The sequence below is a fragment of the Dipodomys spectabilis genome, unplaced genomic scaffold, assembly GCF_019054845.1.
Source record: "Dipodomys spectabilis isolate Male_0828 unplaced genomic scaffold, ASM1905484v1 ptg000163l, whole genome shotgun sequence".
Lineage (NCBI taxonomy): Eukaryota > Metazoa > Chordata > Mammalia > Rodentia > Heteromyidae > Dipodomys > Dipodomys spectabilis.
The window spans coordinates 7,769,912-7,790,033 of NW_024870840.1; the positions used below are offsets into that span (position 1 = coordinate 7,769,912).

Genomic DNA, 20,122 nt, shown 5'->3' on the forward strand with positions numbered 1-20,122 from the left:
AACCCTTGGATACCGAGGGTCTGCTATGATCTCTGCGTTTCACTGTCACCTTGTTCTGTACTGGCTGCTGGCCAGCCTCCAAGGACTTTAGCTTTGGAGGCTCAAGGACTTTGCTGACTGAAGCAGTAGCACAAGGAGCTCTGAGCATGTCAACTACTAACTTTTTATCTGTACACACAGTGACACACACTGCCTTTCATTCTACCCATGCACAAACAATTTTCTACCTAGACACAACAATTTTCCTGAGGGTCTTTTGCCTAAAAACCCATTTTCTGGTAAAAACTTGGAAAGAATTCTTTGTTGTTGTTTGGAAAGAGGAAATCTTTTTAATCTTATTAACTACAATAATGCCTCTCAGCCATTGTTTCTCTCTATTCCAATTTCAAATTCCCAGGAGAAACACTCAGCTTGGATTCAGGTCTTCCCTTATGGTGATGAGGGAGGATCACGATGCACAACCCTAACCACTAGGGCTGGGTGCAAGAACAGGGGAGCTCTACAGCAGACAGCCACCCTACTTCAAGTAGCCATGTCTGTGCGCTTCTATTTTGCAGCTGGTGAATGACAAAATTAGGGGCAAAAGGCACAACAAACACTGCTTGGTCAAACCATTTTAATGGTAAGCAATAAAAGTATGTTACATGAAAAGGCCTGTATTTTACACATGGAAGGTTGTTTTCATTGTCTTTATTTATGAGGTGTGGAAGGTGGAACCCATTCATGGATCTTCTTTTTAGTGGTGGAGTAAGGAACGTACTCTTCTGGAGTGCCGCTCACGTTGAACTGGTGGTTTGTCCAAATGAATTTACGAGCAGTGGGTGGTTTTGTTGTTGGAGGGTCATCAGTCATGCAGTGGAGCCAACGATGCCTTAAAGAGGGGAGAAAGCCCAGTTATGGAGAGGCAGGACAGCACAGCAGAGGGGGTGGACCGGCTACTGCAGCTACTCTGTTGCTGGGGTTCAAATCTCATCGCCGTCACTCCCTAAACGTTCTATGCTTTAGCGTTTTCAATTATCTGTGTTTTGTAGAGATGTTATGAAGATCAAATGAGATAATATACACAAAGCACCTACAAGAATTCCTGCATGTAGTAGGTACCCAACAAATGTCAGTCACTGCTATCATCATTATTCATTTTCATCGAACCTAAGACACCATCATTTTCAGATATATCACTTTATATACATCAAAGGAAAATACTGCCAATTATGACACACTATTGATTATAATATGGAACCTAACTGCAGATGTGAAAGTGTATTTTACAGTTGACTGAATACAAGAGGCTAGGGGCTGCTTCTAGATATTTAGTATGCACAAGTTACTCTGGCTTGTGAAGTTCCAGTTTTAGATCTAAAATATGGTTCTATCGGAAAAGAGTTTTTGCATCTTCAATTCAAGCTTGAATCAAAAAACTTCAGAACATACAATTTATTGTATTAAAGAATATTAAATCAAGCTGGGCATGTTGGTATATGCCTGTAATCTCAGCCCTTGGGAGGTTAGTAGATTAGAGAAAGTAGAATCTTGAGTTCAAAGCCAGCCTTGCAACACAGTGAGAATGTCTTGAAGAAAAAAAAAAAACAAAAACCACAGCCTCAAATTCTCAAGTGTTTTGTGCTTAATAATTTAATTCAAAGGATATTGATGGAGTTGTCAGAAATCTAGCCTAAAAGCTGGATACATGGAGTAAAACAAAAAGAAACCAGTGATGACTCTGCTAGTGACAGAGGAAGAAGAATAAAGCAGAAAGACAAACTCAGAAACTTAAGATGGGAAAAGAAGAGGAGAGAAAATTTAGATCATCCCCCAAGACTGCAAAGCTCACAGGATAGAGATGATCCTATGGAGAAAGGGAATGAGGGGGTAGTCACAGCACTGCATCTCCAAGGAAGAAAAGTGGTTAGCCAGCTGCAGAGAATAGGACAGAGGAGCAACTAAAAGTAGAGCTAACGAAAAATGATGTTATGTAAGCCTAAAAAGATGTGCTAGCAGTAACTGATAGTCAGAGCTAAGTAAATGGCTTATATCTGTTTAAAACCCCAAAGATACAGCTACAGTTGCATCATGATCAGTTAATACAATGAAGAAGCCAGTACAAACTGGTGGTGTCTGCCTCTTGTCCTCTAAAGGTAACAGAAATGAGCCAAAGTGACTTGAACGAATAAGCCAGGACTCTTCCAAGTGGTGAGTTTTGAGAGCTGGCCGCCAGGAGACAAACTCTAATAACCACTAAGAGAGGGATGAGCTGCCAAAAGGAAGGCAGTCACTCACATGTACCTGGGGGCTTTCTGTGAGCTTAAGGCACAGCAGAAATATTTGACTGTAGCCTTGTTGAGTCAGTTTAAGTCACTCAAGAAAACTTGTATTCAAATAATTGGAGTCAAACTCCTGCAGGCTAAAATGAGATTTAAGAACCAAAGCTTGCTTATGCCTATTTGGTTATTTAAGAGAGGAACTGAAGAGCTTATGGAGAAAAAGGAAATGTTTGAGTAAATGTTCATTTCTGTCACAATACATAAATCTGAACATGTTTATCTGGGCCACAGTACAGGCAAGAGCCAAGTAGTAAGGAAGTACATGCTGATCTCTACTCATCATGGCAGTTTACAAACAAGTACAAGAAACAAGAAACATGTTCCTGTACTTATTATTACATAAAGGACAAAGAAATCTTTTAGATTCCTACACTAAAGTTAACTTATAAAGCAGATTTTCATGAGTCACATTTACTCCAGGTAATTAGATATGCCAGTGAGCTGAGAGCATCAGCTAGAAACTGTGTGGCTGACATTAGACCCCCTTCAATTTCAAATGATTGTTAGTATCTTGAAGAAAAAAAATGTAAATTTACTTAAATGTGATATAGATAATGAAACTGCAAATAAGGAGACTGGCAGAAAAGAATAAAGTTATAAAACACAAGAATATTTATAATGAAAATTGGCACATTCTGGAGAAAACTCAGTTCTCAAATATAGTGAAACTATCACAAAATAATTGGAAACAAACATAATAAATCATAATTACTATAATCCTATCCACTAAATCTATCCAATCTGGGATAAAATTAATTAAAACAACCAAACTGTTCATTACAAGATGGCCACCTCAAATCTTGTTAGCAAGGTAACTACTACTTAATTAAATGCAATCTGAATCAAAATCCCACTGGGCTTCCTCTTCAGAGTTTGACCATATAATTCAAATGATTAGCTGGAAGTTTATTCAAGAAGAATTTGAAAACTTGTCATAGGAAGGCTAGAACTATCAGACATTAAACATTAGACAAGGATAAAAACCTGTTTCTGTAATCCTATCTATTCAGGAGGCTAAAATCTTAGGATCACAGTTTGAATCCGGCCTAGGAAGAAATGTCAGTAAGAGTCTTATCTCCAAGTAATCACCAAAAAACTGAAAGTAGAACTATGGCTCAAGTAGCAAAGTGCTAGCCTTGAGCAAAACACGGCTCAAGGACAGTGCTCAGGCCCTTAGTTCAAGCCCAGGACTGGCACATGCATACACACATGTGTGCGTACACACCACACCCTACTCTCACACCCACATCCCTGTACACAAAAGATCAAAGAAAATAAAATCCTCCAAACAGACATAAGATAAGCTGACATTTCAAATCACTGGGAAAGAAATATGTCATAAAAATTATTGCTAAGATGATTTTGTTGTAATACAAATCTTCAGATTTACCTTTATAAAATATACTGATACTCATATAATATGAAAGATCCCTTCTAAACTTCAAATCAAGATTAAAATCCATAAAGAAAATAAAGCACATGGATTTTACGATGTAAAATCTGAAACATCCATGTCCTAATACACTACAAATAAGACTAAAGGCTCAAAGAAACTGAAAATATTTGTAATAGAAAAGATTCATCTTCCATTATAAATCAGAAAGAAATACCAAACATCTAATAGAAAACAAAGCAAGACATTAAGGTATAAATTTTTTTAAAAAACTTTAAAGCTACTGCTCCACATCTCCACTTGCAGCTTTTTTTGATGCTTAATTGGTGATAAGAGTCTCACAGTCTTTCCTGCCTGGGCTGGCTTTGAAACGAGATCCTCAGATCTCAGCCTCCTGAGTAGCTAGGATTACGGGGTGAGTCATCAACACCTGGCATGTCTATCTTTGTACAACAAATATTTACTGAGCAACTACTATGTTCTAGGAACTGTTCTAGTATGGTAGCTGAAAATACAAGCAAATTAAATCATATACAAAACAGGGCAGAGGGAACGCTAGAGTAGGGGAAGGAGACTGTATAAATGAGAGGGGGCCACTGGAGCAAGTACTTGAATAAAGTGAAGATGTGAGCCATGCAAAACCTGGAGGAGCTGGTAGTGTAAAGAAACCAATGCTAGCCTGTACTTACTAAATCCAAGTCAGTAGAGAATAAGACAATGCAGAGCTAGGGAGGACTGAGGTCACACAAGGCCTGCAGACAGAGTGAGCCATCACTGTGAAGAGAAGCCCTGGGACAGCTCTGGGCAGAGGTGTCACGTGATCTAACACCCATTTTAAAAGAACCACTCCAAGCTAGGGGTATAGCTCTGTGGCAAAGCACTTGTCTACCACGCAAGTTGCTCTCCAGCAGTGAAAAGAACAAAGACTAACCACATAGGAGGTAGGGTATACCACTGTGTTACAAGAATGTAATCTGATCAGTTGGGAAGTTGTTCTAGTAGTGGGGCAAGAGATACCCATGCATGGATTAACGTAGTGACCACAAGGTTAGTGTGGATTATATTCACAAAGCAAAGTGTGTGGGGAAAGAAGGGAAGGATGAGTGGACACGATCAAGGTTTACTGTATTAACATATGCAAATATCATAGCAAATCCTACAAGAACTGTTCATAATAAAGATCAGTATTAATTTTCAAAGAAAGTAAAGCAGAATTGGCTGATAGATATCAGAAGAAAGGGAGTCAGGTTTTTGTCTTGAGCAAGCAAGAATCATTTAAGGGCTTATAACATTCCTCTTGGTAGGCCTCTTACACCTTTTACTGGGCATTTGAAAAATTAAAAAAAATCAAATTTATTAAGTTTATAAATGTGATTTAAAAACTTAAAGGTGCCAGGCGCCAGTGGCTCACGCCTGTAATCCTAGCTACTCAGGAGGCTGAGATCTAAGGATCATGGTTCAAAGCCAGCCTGGGCAGGAAACTCTGTGAGACTCTTATCTCCAATAAACCACTAGAAAACTGGAAGTGGTGCTGTAGCTCAAGCAGTAGAGCACTCACCTTGAGCTGAAGAGTACAGGGACAGCGCCCAAGCCCAGAGTTCAAGCCCCACGACCAACCAAAAAAAAAAAAAAAAACAAACTTAAAGGACTATAATTAACTAAATTTGCAAATGGACTATATTAAACATGAACAAGAACAAGAGGAAATAATTGTTCTTTATTTTTACTCAATTTACTAATATTGTTGTTCATCTTATAAAATAAACATGAAAGCTTCAGAAGAATTATGTTTTAAGATTACAGCTGTACTAAATAGGGTGCTTATTTTAAGTGTAATTACTATTAACTGTTACTGAATACAAAAGCCTCTAAGACACTAAAAGACTCAATTTAGCAAGCAGAGTATTTATATGATGGGAACATGTCTGTAATATATCAAGTGAGGAGAGGGGAAGCACCACAAAATCACGTTCATATTATGTCATATCCTGAGAGGATATGACTAAGAAAATAGAATCTGTTCTCACAGTGATTCCTCAAAGCACACGTGTAGTCCCTGCTACTCTGGAGGCTGAAGAATCTCTTCAAGACAGCAACAAAAGGAACAAAATGTTCCTTCTCTATACACAAGTAGACCCTCAGATCACCGATGTAGCAGTGAAAAGAAATGCTAGCAGTGCTTGTTTCCAAGCTTTATAAACATTGCTGATCTTTTCCCACATTAATTTTTCAGTGCTGGGGATTAAATTGAGAGCTTTGCCTGTGTTAGAAAAGCTATTTACCACTGAGCCACAATCCCCGTTGTCTACATAAAGAAACAAAACAAGAAACCCCTCAGATAATGTAGATTCAATGTAGATTGCTAGATCACATGGATTCTTTTCTGTCATCTTACTCAACCTCTCAGCAATAATTAATACAGCAAGTAGTAATTGCTCTTGCCTTTCCTTCAGCCTTGCTAGCTACTTTTCACTCTTCTTTGCTGGTATGACCTCTGTACTAAACCTTAGACTCATACATCCAACTGCCTGCTTGCGGCCCCGGGTTCTCATCCTCCATCCTTCCTCGCCCTTGCCCCTTCTCACTTTCCTGTGTCAGCCAACAGCCCCATCATTACCATCCCAACACTGATCCCAAGCGTCATCCTTGAGTCCATACAATCCCATTCTGCCACCCTATTTCTCTAGAGAAGCCTCTAAAACATACATCAACTGAAAAACAGATGATTACATGATGTTGAGCATCTTACATATATTAATCATGTAAGAGCAAAAAACAAAAACAAAAAACAACCAACTCACTTATTAATCTCACCCTGACCCTAGATAAATCCTCAGGGACAAAACTATTGTCTTTCTATTATTACAAAAAACAATTTCTGTTTTAAAAACACACTAATGTTTTTAATAGGCTATATTTAAGTGTTTCTTGAGTAATTACATACTAATTTAAATAAGAAAAGTCAACATAAAGGAAAGGTGATCAATGCTCTATGGTGAAAAGATCGTTACTTAAAAAGAACACAGGTGCCACCAAGTGGAGAAACAGCATACACAGCACAGCAAAAAATGTACTCAAGCTGTTTTCAGGTGCTTTGTTTATTTTTCCCTAAAACTTGGCTTGAAGGAATCAGGTTTCTAATACTGAAAACCACAAAACATGTATCTTTATTTCCCTTGATCTAAAACAATGGTTTTATACTGTCATACATGAAATAGCCCAAATTTTGGACTTTCAACTTGTAACCTTGTCAAGTCTTATGAAACCACTAATATTTGGTTTTCATGTCACTAATTCTATGCACAAGCTACCTAAATAAATCTTATATATTGCTGAATAGATTGGTGGGCAGGAAGAAGAAACTAGCTAACTTAAAAATAAAGCAAAAGGGCAAACAAAAGTTGTATAAAATGTTATTTATTCCCTACTTAAAAAGTTTCAGAGTATTCAATCAATTCAACTAAAATAAATTCCCAAATAAGAAATTAAAATCTGCTTTCTGATCCCACAAGAACAAAACTTAAGGAAATGAAAAAGCTGTAACAAAACAGACACTGAATTATAGTATAGCATTGGTAACTAAATAAACTCTGCAAGAACAATCATCAGTACTTCACCTAAGAGTGGGGTACTTACTAAAAAATTTGTTAAATGAACAATTTCTATGTAGAATGCCATGCTAGGTTCCAGACAAATTTCTCCCTCTCCCTTCCGTGCCAGTCCTGGGGCTTGAACTCAGGCCTTGGGCACTGTCTCTAAGCTGTTTTGCTCAAGGTTAGTGCTCTACCACTTGAGCCACAACTCCACTTCAGCTTTTTGGTGGTTAAGAGGATAAGAGTCCCAGAGACTTCCTGCCCAGGCTGGCTTCTAACTTCAATTCTCAGATCTAAGCCTCTCTGATAGCTAGGATTACACGCATGGACCATTGCTGCCCTGAAGATAGACAGGTTTCTCATTTCCAAGGTCCAGTTTGCTCCACTCCCATCCAGATACTTGTACCCCCATGTAGCAGCCTCACTGGCTGTTGACAGACTGAAAGAAACAAAGGCCTCCAAATGAGATAGATGATATGAACTCACAAGTGTTCTGATTTTTCCAAGATTAGGGAACAGGGAAGGTGACTAAAGATCTCTGAATTCATCAAACTCACTAATGCCTCTGAAGGGAAATCCATCCTCAGGTGAGATTATGCAGCTACTGAACAGACTCATAAGACTATCAAAGGCCACACTTGGTGCCTGATGCCTCAGAAAAAGAAGACAGCTACTCAGTGTGCCTGCTGGGCAAGTCACATATTCCTCTCACTGGGAGCCTGTGCAGTTGCTCATGCAGGTGACAGCTCATTCAACCATCCAGGAAGCTATGTTCTCTAAGTCCCTAGATGACACAGCCCAAGGGAGTTGAGAACCACACCAGGCAGGTACAGGAGCTGTCTCTCATAACAACTTCACAGGCATACATGCCCACGAGGGATGTGCCAGTTCTCAGAGAGGCAGACTCACAGACAAGCCCCAACACAGCTACCTAGTAGGCTTCTGTAACTCCTCTCAGCTCACATTCAATTTGCCAATCAGAGGTCAATTTCAAGCAATACAGTTGATATCATCTTATCTCATTTCTGGAGCAAAAGAGCAAGTCATTTAACTGAAGGTTATAGTCTCTTAACCTTCTTTTTGTAGAGTTAAACTATCTGTGACACGAGGTAAAATCACATCCTACCTGCCACCAATCTTTGTCCTTTCAGGCTGGCATTTGCTACTGGCTACTCACAGCCCCACTGGGAGCCTAGAGAGCAGAACTAAGAACCCTAGCCAGGTCTGCTTCCCTATCCCACCCTGTCTCCGCTAGCTCTGCCATCAGTAATTCAGGTCCAAGAACTCAAACTGCTCGATGGCAAACACAAAACAAATAATTTTGAAAATAAGCAAATGGTGTGGCTCTTTTTTGGAGCTAGGATCTCAGTATATATATATCATGTGTGAATGTTTCCATGGATGGTCTCCACATGAAGCCTTGAAATGACTTCCATTCCAAACAACATCTCAACTGTAGCCTATGGGAGATCCCAGGCACCCAACTAGCCATTCACATTGCCCATCCATAGGAGGTGTGAGCTCATGATTATGGTTTTAATCTAAGTTTGAGATAACTTGTTCCATGGCGACAGACAACAAATACAATCCCAAACCTTGCACTCTGTGTCACTGGCATGCTAGTCCAGCTTCCATCATCTGCCCAAGCAACTAATTTCTGAGGATGAGTCTTCTGCCACGCCTATCTTGCCCTCTTCCTCTAACCTTCACAGCAACAGGAATCCAAAAGCCATGAAGTGAGGCCAAGCAGGTATCTGTGTTTGGCATAGGCAGGCACCTACCCCAGCCAGTTTAGAAACTTGGGGGGGGGGGGAGGGGGGGGAGGGCGGGGAGGGATGTTACCAAGGAAGGGGGCAATGTGAAATAAGGTGGGTGTCCACTAAGATGCAGCATGGGAGCAATGAGAACTTACAAATTATACAATGGTCAAGTAAGTAACTATATTAAGAAAGATACAAATAGAGACAGGGAGAAAACTAGGATGTAGCCTGTGATGTTGAAATGGAACCCATGATATAGGTAGACCCCCAAAATAACTGCAGGCATACTTGGAGATGCGGTGGATTCAATACCAGAGAAGTGATGAAAAAAGGCCTGTAAATAAAGTGAACCAAGGAAACTGTTTGTTGCCCAGTGCACGTAAAAGAAAATTAGGCTTATACTATACTGTAGTCTAGCAAGTGTGCAACTGCATGCCTTAAAAATGCATTCCTTATTAAAAATATTGTCAAAAAATGGTAGCAATCACCTGAGCCTTTAGTCATAAAATCCTTTGGCTGGTGGGAGGTCTTGCCGCTGTGCTGTGACTGCTGACTGATAGAGGTGATGTGGTCATGCCTTTCATTGTTTTCATTGCTGGTGGTTTGGATTGAGCCTAGTGCTCTACCACTGCACTACACTCACAGTCTGGCAACTTCTTAAAAGAAGATGACAATGATCCTTGCCACATGGACTGACTTATTCATGAAAGATTTCGCTGTAGAATGTGATACTGCTTGCTATAATTTTACCTCCAGTGGAACTTGTTCCAAATTTAAGAGTTGATCTTCTCCAACCCTGACCTGCTTTATTAACTAGGCTGATGCAATACTATAAATCCTTTATTGATGTTTCAATATTCACACAAATTCATAGGGGAATTCAATCTCTAGAGGCTACTTTCGTGTGCATCGTCCTATCTATAAATGTTTTCCATGAGATTGCAGTAACTACTTATAATTTTAGTTCTCTTGCTAGTTATACATCTTTAGTTATCTTCTCTACTGAAACCTTGAACCACTTAAAATCATTTGGGAGGGGTGAAATCAACTTCTTCCACTTGTTCACCTCCTCTTGAGTCATATCTGAATGGCATTTAGAAGGGTGAATTCTCTCCAGAAGGTTTTCAATTTCCTTTGCCCAGACTCTTCTGAGGAATCCTGAGCTATGGCAGCTTTACCTTTACAAAATATGTGTGTATATATTTTTTTAATTTTTTTTGGGGGGGGGGGTCAGTCATGGGGCTTGAACTCTGGGCCTGGGCGCTGTCCGTCAGCTTTTAGCTCAAGGCTAGCACTCTACCGCTTGGGCCACAGCGCCACTTCCAGTTTTCTAGTGGTTTACTGAGATAATAGCCTCATGGCCTTTCCTGCCCAGGCTAGCTTTGAACCGTGATCCTCAGATCTCAGCCTCCTGAGTAGCTAGGATTACAGGTGTGAGCCACCGGCACCCAGCTACAAAATGTATTTCTTAAACAGTAAAGCTTCAAAGTCAATTATTACTTTTTTAACCCAAGTTTGCAAAAGGATGTGTTAGTAGGCATGGAAACACAATTTCATTGTACATCTCCTTGGAGCTCTTAGGTGATCTTGTCAGTAAGCAGCAATATTATGAAAAGAATCCTTTCCCCCCCCTGAACTATATTTAGTAACTTTGTTGTAAATACACATATTGACATATAGGCTTTGTCATTCCATTTACACAGCCTAAACAGAGTAGATTTAGCTCAACTGCTAAAGGCCCTAGGAGTTTTGGAACAGTAAATGAGCACTGATGTCAATTTAAAGTTATCGGCTGCTTTAGCCCCTAACAGGAAAGTTGGCCTATCCTCTAATCCTCTTTACCAAGCCCTGACCTCTCCATTAGGAGACTTCAATAGCATCTCTTCTCTTAGAAGGCTGCTTCATCTCCATTGAAAGTTTGCACTTTAGTGAGGCCATCTTTATCACTCACCTCGGCTAGACTTGGGTAATGTGCTGCAGCTTCTACATCAGCTGTCACTTAACTTTGTACATCTATGTCATGGAGACCACTTCTTTTCTTCTCTTTTTGGCTATACTCAGGATTGAACTCCAGGCCTATGTAAATGCTCTTACCATTTAAGCCATTTCTCCAGAATGTTTTTTGCCTTTGGTTTTTGTTTTGTTTTGTTTTGTTTTTTTGTCGGGCTTGAACTCTGGGCTTGGGTGCTGTCCCTGTGCTCTTCAGTTTAAGGCCAGCACTCTACCGCTTGAGCCACAATGCCACTTTCGGTTTCTTGTGGTTTATTGGAGATAACAGTCTCACAGACTTTCCTACCAGGGCTGGCTTTGAACCGCGATCCTCAGATCTCAGCCTCCTGAGTAGCTAGGATTACAGCCATGAGCCACCAGCACCCGACAACCTTTGGTTATTTTTTAAGACTAAGGTCTTGCTTTATGCCCAGACCCACCTGGGCCTCCTACTTGTGCTTCTTTGTGTCACTGGAATAACAAGCATGGTCCACATTGCCCAGCACTTGGTTGAGATGGAGTTTCCTGAATTTTTTATGCCACTTTGCCCAGCCCATGGTACTTCCCCTGTAAAGGGGATATGGATGTGTGCCACCACAATCAGACATTAAGTGATATGGAGTCGTGTGAATTTTTATGCCGGAAATGGCCTGAAAATGAGATATTCTGATTTCTGTCTTCAAACAGCTAGGATTACAGGCTTGAGTTACTGTGCCTAGCAACAGTTTTTTCAACTCAAGAGATAATCTTCCCACCCCCACTCTCACCCTCATCTTTCTCTGATCCACTGGAAAGAAATAAAACCTCTTGTCAGATAAGTGGCACAAATAAACTGGATGATCAGATCTGTGTGAGTTGTCATGTACCCTGAATAGAATTCCCAAACTCCCCTGCTTCAAACATGGACATTCTCTTTCAGAAGACAAGGAGACATAACAATCATTCATCTGGTGGATAATAAGAAATCTCATTTCCCTTTCCTCAAATCCCTGCTCTCATTTGTGATTTGGCATTTTGAGACCAGAGAACCAAACTTTCTGTAACATGTTGAGATGAGTTTCACTAATGTTTTGCCCAGCTTGGCCCCAAACTGCAATCCTCCTGATCTCCACCTTATAAGAAGCTGAAACTATAGGCATAACCTCCATGAAGGACCTATCATTAACTGTCTGATGCCAGTAATGAAACTGTAGCTGTGCAGGGGAATGTCTGTGCTTGTAGGAGTAACACGTACTCAGGAGTGATGGTATATCATTTGAGCAATTTACTTTGAAATGATTCAAACACTTGTGATGTCTGAAAATCTGAGATTGTTCCATTTTCTAAAATAAAAATAAATGTAAATCAAATCATATCCTATCTTACTTTACAGTGACATCCAAAAGTTTGAGGGAAAAAACTAGGAATTAGCCATAGCTGACAATATCTACCTGATCTGGGCTATGGTAATTTCTCGTATTTCATTTCTTAACGTCTTCCTCTCTTACTTGTTATGCACCACCCAAGCTGTCTTATACTGCTCTTTCAGCAGACCAAGCAATTCATCTCAGACATATAAGGCTTTTGCATCTATGAGTGCTGCTTAAAAGGAGTTTTCTCCCTTACAGATCTTTCCCTTTCTGTCTTCTTTCTCTTTTCCTTTTCCCTTTCTTCCTGAAAGAATCCTTCCCTAAGCCCTGTATTAAAATATCTCCCAACCCTCCCACTACTCCATACCCCTTACAAATCCCAGCTTCATTTGATACTTGTTACATCTAATATAAAACATACACGTTTTTCTGCCTCCTCTTATGACACCTTTTTTTTTTTTTGGTCATGGGGCTTGAACTCTGGGCCTGGGCACTGTGCCTCTGCTCTTCAGCTTAAGGCAAGCACTCTACCACTTAAGCCACAGTGTTACTTCCGGTTTTCTGGTGGTTTACTGGAGATAAGAGTCTCCCAGACTTTCCTGCCCAGGCTGGCTTTGAACCATGATCCTCAGATCTCAGCCTCCTGAGTAGCTAGGATTATAGGCGTGAGCCAATGGTGCCTAGCTGATACCTTGTTTTATTCCCCCTTGTCTATAACAGTTCTTGGCATCAGGCAGATACTTAAAGATACATTACTTTTGTTATTCATTACACTATGTGCAATTATACTCAGCTCTCTAAACCAACTCACCATAAGTTTTGTTCACAAATTAAAAAAATCTACAGATTGAGAATTCCACAGTGAAGTGAGTATGGATGGCAAGTCAGAGAAACAGCAGCAGAGCCTATCCAACATTTCTTCCTACAAAGACTCATCATAACCTTTCAGCTTCCCATACAAATAAGAGTCATCAAAGGTACTCAGCCCGCAGGAGTCTCCAGTCCACAAAGAAATTCAGCTCTGTATCCTCAATTGCCCTCAGGCACCTGCTAGAGTGTGATTTATCTTCTACAGCTCTCTGCTTCTTTTCCATGTGATCTTTATGATCACACAAATGGACTTGCTGGGCTGAACAATACTTTTCATCTTTGCAGGTTTTTTCCTATCGTATTTTTATTACTATTTATTTTGGGGGGCAAAACTGGAGTTCCATTTTAGTTCTACTAAATAAAATGCCACAGCCCACTTAATATTTCCAGTATTCTGTTAAGATTTTCTGGATCCACCAGAAAAGATCTCCAGAGTTTAACTGTGTATCAACCATATGATATTAACACAGCAATCTATAAAGCAGATATAAGAACTCTGCTTTGAAATAGTTCATACAAAATTTGGTCACATATAAGAGCATTCAGAATTTCATCTCAAAATATGCATATGATAAACACCTTCAGTTTTTAGAAACGGGAAATTTAGGGCTCATACTTTACAGATGAAGAAACTATGGGACTTCTTAGAGTCTAACTGCCAGGGAAGATCAGAGCTAGAGTTCTTTTGTCTTTCTTTTCACCCAAAGAAAAGTCATACTGTAGCACAGTGTTCTTTATTCCCTAAAAGATATTTTTCTTTAAAAGATATTTTTCCATTGTATATTCCAAATATAGAATGTGACATTGACATGCCCCTAGGAAGAGATGCAGTTTATGTTGTCTCTGGTCAAATGTAGACCAAGGTTTCTAATTGCTTAGAATATACTTCCAACGGAATATAGAAGTAATACTGAAGGACTGCAAAACTAAACCAGTTAAGGTAATATGACTTCAGCCTAGCTCATTTTCTCTCAGAGCTCTCATCTGAGGGAGGCCTAGGCAACACAAAGATGCTCCAACTCACAGCCCCAGCTGTGCCCCTAGCTGACAGCCAGAATTAAGTGCCAGAGGCTAAGTAAACAAATCTTCAGATGAATCTCCCAGCTGGGGAACAATCTTCAGAACAAATCACCCAGCTGAGGCCCCAGAGAAGTGCTAAACCATCCTTATTTTGTCTTGTCTGAATTCCTGATCCACAAAAACCTTGAGAAATAATTATTTTAGGTCACTAAGTTATAAGGTAAGTTAATATGGGGATTCTTCCAGAAGTGCATCACTAATCACCTTGTAAATAGCTATCTAATAGATATTCGTATCATGAAATAAATATTGCTAAGCCAATGAAATAAAGTATTAACTTGTCTTACCATTCTGGAGGTACCATGCTTCCATCCACATCCCAGAATGTGTTTTTGCCATTCATTTCAGTAGTATACATAACCCATCGATGGCGACCTGGATGGAAAGATGTGAGTAAAACACCAAAAACCTTGAAGCAGAAACACATTGTAATGAAGAAGACAACCTTTTTGTTAGAAGACACCTAAGAGGAATGTTTACAGAGTGGTAACACCCTGGGAATAAGACACAATACAAGCTCCAGTAAGGATGTGGTAGGCTTTATCAGGAGCCTGTCTGTCACCACCACAGCATCTGTGAACCAGGGACTGAGACAACTCACTGCTATGGGTGAGGCTCAGATGTTTTCAAAAGAAGAGAATCCTGGCCTCTCCTTCAGCTCCTTGCAGGGGGTAATGATATTCAGGAAAAGAAGTATTCCTCGAGAGACCAGAGCAAATATGTACTTAAAGCAATCACATTTGAATTCTCTAGTTTTTTTTTTTTTTTTAATAAATGATTACTCCTGATGCCTTTGGAGTTTTAAGAACTATATAAAATAAGCATTAGTCACTAGGCAGGAATACATTATATCATCAAATGAGTAAGACTGCTTCTTATTTAACAAATTTCTGTGGAATAGTTGGGGGGATCTAGCCACTCTTTACAAGAACCAGTTTCTACTGTGTTAAATTGGACAAAGGCCTGGACAAATTGAATGAGACTTAGTTTATCTATTACAAGCAAATGACTGTATTTACATCTCAGGGCTGCTGTGTGAAGTGTCACACACATAACACCTGTGTGCTGAAGCATCGGGAAAGTAAGTGCACAATAAACAGTAATGCCTTTTGCACTCTCCCCAATGCCTCTCCCTCAAACAGAAAATAATTAGTTCATTACAGAATGGATCTTAGACCAATAAAGACTAGGTAATCTACAGTTCCCTGGACAGACCCACACAACAAAGAGCTATCTAGCCCAGTGTTAATGGCATTAAGGGTTTAGTCCCATTTTAGATGCTAAAGACTGAGGCTTTGAAAAGTTATATTACCTAGGTCACAGAGTTCTAAAGTGCAGGAACAGATGTTGAACCATCCCATTATCTAATTCTACTTCTAAGGTTCTGTGTTTCCTCCTTTTTTTTTTTTTTTTTTTTTGGGTCTGGTTGTGGGGCCTGAATTCTGGGCCTGGGTGCTGTCCCTCAGCTCTTCAGCTCAAGGCTAGAGCTCTACCACTTGAGCCACAGCGCCACTTCTAGCTTTTTTCTTTTTGCTTATATGGTGCTGAGGAATTGAACCCAGGGCCTCATGCATGCAAGGTAAGCGCTCTACCACTGAGCCACCTTCCCAGCCCCTGTGTTTCCTTCTTAAACTTGATCATATTTCTCCTTTGAGGATATTAAACATCAGCCTGTAACAACACAGCTGTGTAGGTTTACATCATTCTTTACAGCATCAAAATATTCTAAAAAGTGTTCAGAATCATCAGGACCAATGGATGTACATCCATATATATTGCTTTCAGAATTCACTACTAAGATGCTGCTGCCAATGAGTCTTTGTTTTGCAAGAATATTTGTAGTATGGATTCTTAGAAGTGGAAGTGGTGAGACAAAGAATATAGGCAATGTGAAATTTAACATATATTACTAAATTGTCCTGCGAGGCTGGCACTAACCTGTGTATTCCAATGGCTCTCCTCACATTCGAATTTGTCAGATTGAAAAATACTTCAAAAATTCATATATAGGAAAAAGATACTTTAAAAAAAAGTTGTCAAGGGGCTGGGAAGGTGGCTCAGTGGTAGAGCGCTTGCCTTGCATGCCTGAGGCCCTGGGTTCGATTCCTCAGCACCACATAAACAGAAAAAGCTGGAAGTGGGTGCTATGGCTCAAGTGGTAGAGTGCTAGCCTTGAGCTGAAGAGCTCAGAACAGTGCCCAGGCCCAGAGTTCAAACTCCACGACCAGCAAAAAAAAAAAAAGTTGTCAATTTTGTAATTCCAAGTGCCCATGAGTTTTAAAATTCCACTTGCAGCCCAATGTTTAGGATACCTATGAGATTTTTTTCCCCCTCGTCTTTTTTTTTTTTTTTTTTTTTTTTGAAACTAGGTCTCATTAGGTAGGTTAGGCTGGCCTTGAACCCTCCATTCCATCCTTCCTATAATCTCTCCTGAATCCTGGGATTACAGGCCTTCACCAACCTAGAATTTTCCATATTAACCACTTAAGTTGTTTTCCAGTGAAGTATCTTTTTTCTATTTTCCCACTGAGTTTTTCATACCTTTCCAAGTGTTTTGTAGAAAATAGATCCAAATCAAATCCCACTCGCACTCTAGTTATACATACCAAAAATATTGCACTCACCGAAAAACTGCTTGTTATCCTCATAGTACTTGTTTCCATACTTGTCTTCCCCCACTAATGTACCAACCTTGACATCATTTGTCCTGTACATGCCCAAAAAAGAAAAGACATTTTAGATGGATTTGTTGTTGAAGAAATAAACAGTAATAAACTGAAAATACCCATGTACAGACACAAACTACAAAAATGAGGAGACTCTGAGAATGGTCACCAGGTCGCCCATTTCTAGCTCCTGCCAAGCAGCTACGAATCAGCTTTCAGGTGAAGAGTTCCAGAATCCGTAAAACAGGACTATTTATTTTTATCTACTATCCCATTATTCACAGGCTCTAGAGCTAACACCTTCAGGAAGCCCGAGCGTTCTCATCTTCCTAAAAGGTCTTGAACATCTCCGGTTCATCCCGGGTCTCCTGCTGGTTTCCCACGTGCCGTCGGAAGGTCAGGCCCAACGCGGACCATGTCCACCGCCCTCGGCGGTGACCGAAGGCCGAGACCGAAGGCCAGTGCGGGAGAAACTTCGCCAAGGTCACTAAGTGAATGAATGTCGGCAGCGCTCGCTACGTTCCAGGCGCAGGCGCGCGGCCGCCCTCCCTCCCCTCGGTGAGGTGTCGCCTCGGGGTCACACAGCTCCATCTCCACGGTCTGCGCGGGTGCAGACCCGGACACCTCGAGGACAGTTTAAGCCCCAGGACTGCAGGGATCCGGCCGCCCGTCCTTGACAAAGCTGAGGGCTCTCCAAAGTGGTCCAAGCCCGAGCCCCTTTCCAAGCCACCAAGCCGGCCTCGCCACACGGACCGAAAGTGCAGGTCTGCAGGCTCACCTTAAGAAAGCCCGTAGGTACCCGAAGAGGCCGCCGTGGCCGCGATACTGCCCTAATCCGCGCCTCAGGACCTCCACCAGCTCCATGTTTTCCTGCAGGCCCCGCCTTCCGGGGACGCCAGGAAAACACCACCGGGCGCTTCCTCCCGGGGCGACAGGAGAAAGGTTCCCACCCAGGGCTGGCTGAGGGGGTGGGCCCGCGCGTGCGCAGATGCGAAGCTCGCTGCGGGGTTGGACGGGGTCTCAGGGGTGGGGGGTGGGGAGCAGAGGGAGGAGTTTGGGCTCTCAACTCAGGTTCTGTGGGTTTCTAAAGCAAAGGCGTCGTAGGTTTTCGTCTTCAGAGGTGGCATTAGAAGACAGACTCGTAGAAAGCCCAGATGGGTCTTCCTCTGTGGTTAGAAATTGCAGTCTCATTGGCTCAACATTATGCCAAAAATTCCTCCTATCGCTCAGGTGGCCCCCTATCCGTTGAACCACGTCGCCTGGCGGGCTCTCCCTCCCCCAGCCCCGCCCTGTTATTTTGGAGGTGGAGTCTCAGTGACTTCTTGGGACCCGCAGAGTGGCTAGGATATCAGTAGGGTATCAGATGTGACCACTGGTACCTGGTTCATAACCATTTTTAAGGGTACAGTAGTGTTAATTACACGCTCTAATTAACATCTCTAGAATTTATTCATCTTACAAAAGGAAAACTCCATATCCATAAAACAGTCCCCCCCGCCCCCAAGTCCCCATGGGATCCACATTGCTTTTTATTTGTTTGGTTACTTTAGATATCTTTGTAAGTAGGATCATGCACTCTTTTTATGACTGGCTTATTTTAGTTAGCATACATCCATGTCCACTCATAGTATATGGCAGGCTCTTCTTTTTAAGCGCTGAAGAGTTTTCCATTTTATGTATATAACTTTGTTTATATATATGTTTGTTTTGGAGACAGAAAAAGGCCAGCCCAGGATAACCTCAAACTTCCTGCCTCTGCCTCTCCAGTCCTGTGATTACAGGTGTGTACTATACTTAGCTACAACGTCCTTTTCTGTATCCATTCATTTGTCCATGGTCACTTAAGTTGTTTCTACTTTTTCTTTTTTGTCGGTTGTGGAGCCTGAACTCTGGGCCTAGGCACTGTTCCTCAGTTCTTCAGCTCAAGGCTAGCAGTCTACCACTTGTGCCACAGTGCCACTTCCAGCTTTTTCTGCTTATGTGGTACTGAGGAATCGAACCCAGGGGCTCATGCATACAAGGCTGAGCCATCTTCCCAGCTCCATGTTTCTACTTTTTTTTTTTGCCAGTCATGGTGCCTGAACTGTGGCCTGGGCGCTGTCCCTCCGCTCTTCAGCTCAAGGCTAGTGCTCTACCACTTGAGCCACAGTGCCACTTCCAGCTTTTCCTGCTTATGTGGTGCTGAGGAATCGAACCCAGGGCCTCATGCATGCAAGGCAAGCAGTCTACCACTGAGCCACCTTCCCAGCCCCATGTTTCTACTTCTTGAGTATGGCAAATAATTCTGTAGTGAACAGGGTTGTATAAGTATCTGAGATTCTGTTTCTCATTCTTTTGAATATATACTCAGAAGCTACATTATTGAGTCATGATAATTTTACTTTTATTTTTTTTTTGTTTGTTTTTGATGGTTTCATTCCTATCATGCCCCTACCATATTTGGGATCAAAACTATTTTCCTCTGGGCACATTGAATTTTAAGTTTGCTTTCTGAGATTATTTTATCTTTTTTTTTTTTTATTGTAAAGATACTATACAGAGGGTTACAGTTACATGAGTGAGGTAATGAGTACACTTCCTCTTGAACATTGTTACCCCCTCCATTGTTTTCCCCCTACCATCCCCTCCCTCGCTCCCTTCCCCAAGGTTCTTTTTTTTTTTTTTTTTATTGTGATTAAGTGATTACATAATTTCCGGAAATTCACAGTATTGTGGAATAATGATGCTCATTTAAAGTCACAAGTTCATTCTAACTTTCCTGGAGCAAATTGTATATCACAGTCTGTAATATATAACGGTGTTCACATGTTATATACCATATATGTGATCAGCAGCATGGGGATATTTAGTAGTGGTTCAACCAGATGAGTGGGAGTTCTTTGTTTCTTAAGTCCTGTTAGTTTTGTCATATCACCTAACATTTTGGATTTAGCATCCACTTATCAGGGAGACCATATACCGTTTGTCTCTTCGTTCTTGGCTAACCTCGCTCAACATGATTCCTTCTAGCTCCATCCATTTCCCTGCAAATGCCATTATTTTGTCATTTCTAATGGCTGCATATTCCATTGTGTATAGATACCACAATTTTTGGATCCATT

At 41.0% G+C, this 20,122-nt stretch overlaps 1 protein-coding gene across 1 annotated transcript; it reads right to left on the reverse strand.

The window, feature by feature from the left end:
- Positions 1 to 599: 599 nt before the first annotated feature.
- Ndufa12 (NADH:ubiquinone oxidoreductase subunit A12) lies at positions 600 to 17,933 on the reverse strand. The gene is made up of 4 exons (XM_042693330.1): positions 17,800 to 17,933; positions 16,980 to 17,062; positions 14,643 to 14,730; positions 600 to 871 (listed from the first exon to the last, which is right to left on the reverse strand). Exons 1-4 carry the CDS (start codon positions 17,883 to 17,885, stop codon positions 691 to 693), a joined length of 438 nt encoding a protein of 145 aa, XP_042549264.1. The 5' UTR covers positions 17,886 to 17,933; the 3' UTR covers positions 600 to 690.
- Between the last annotated feature and the right edge of the window lie 2,189 nt (positions 17,934 to 20,122).

Excerpts from the sequence above, each read along its gene's own strand:
- Ndufa12 (XM_042693330.1), bottom strand. The coding sequence starts at position 17,885 with ATGGAGCTGGTGGAGGTCCTGAGGCGCGGATTAGGGCAGTATCGCGGC. Across the intron at positions 17,063-17,799 it reads TACCTACGGGCTTTCTTAAG|GACAAATGATGTCAAGGTTG; the intron begins GTGAGCCTGCAG and ends GGGCATGTACAG. Across the intron at positions 872-14,642 it reads AGCATGGTACCTCCAGAATG|GCATCGTTGGCTCCACTGCA; the intron begins GTAAGACAAGTT and ends CCCCTCTTTAAG.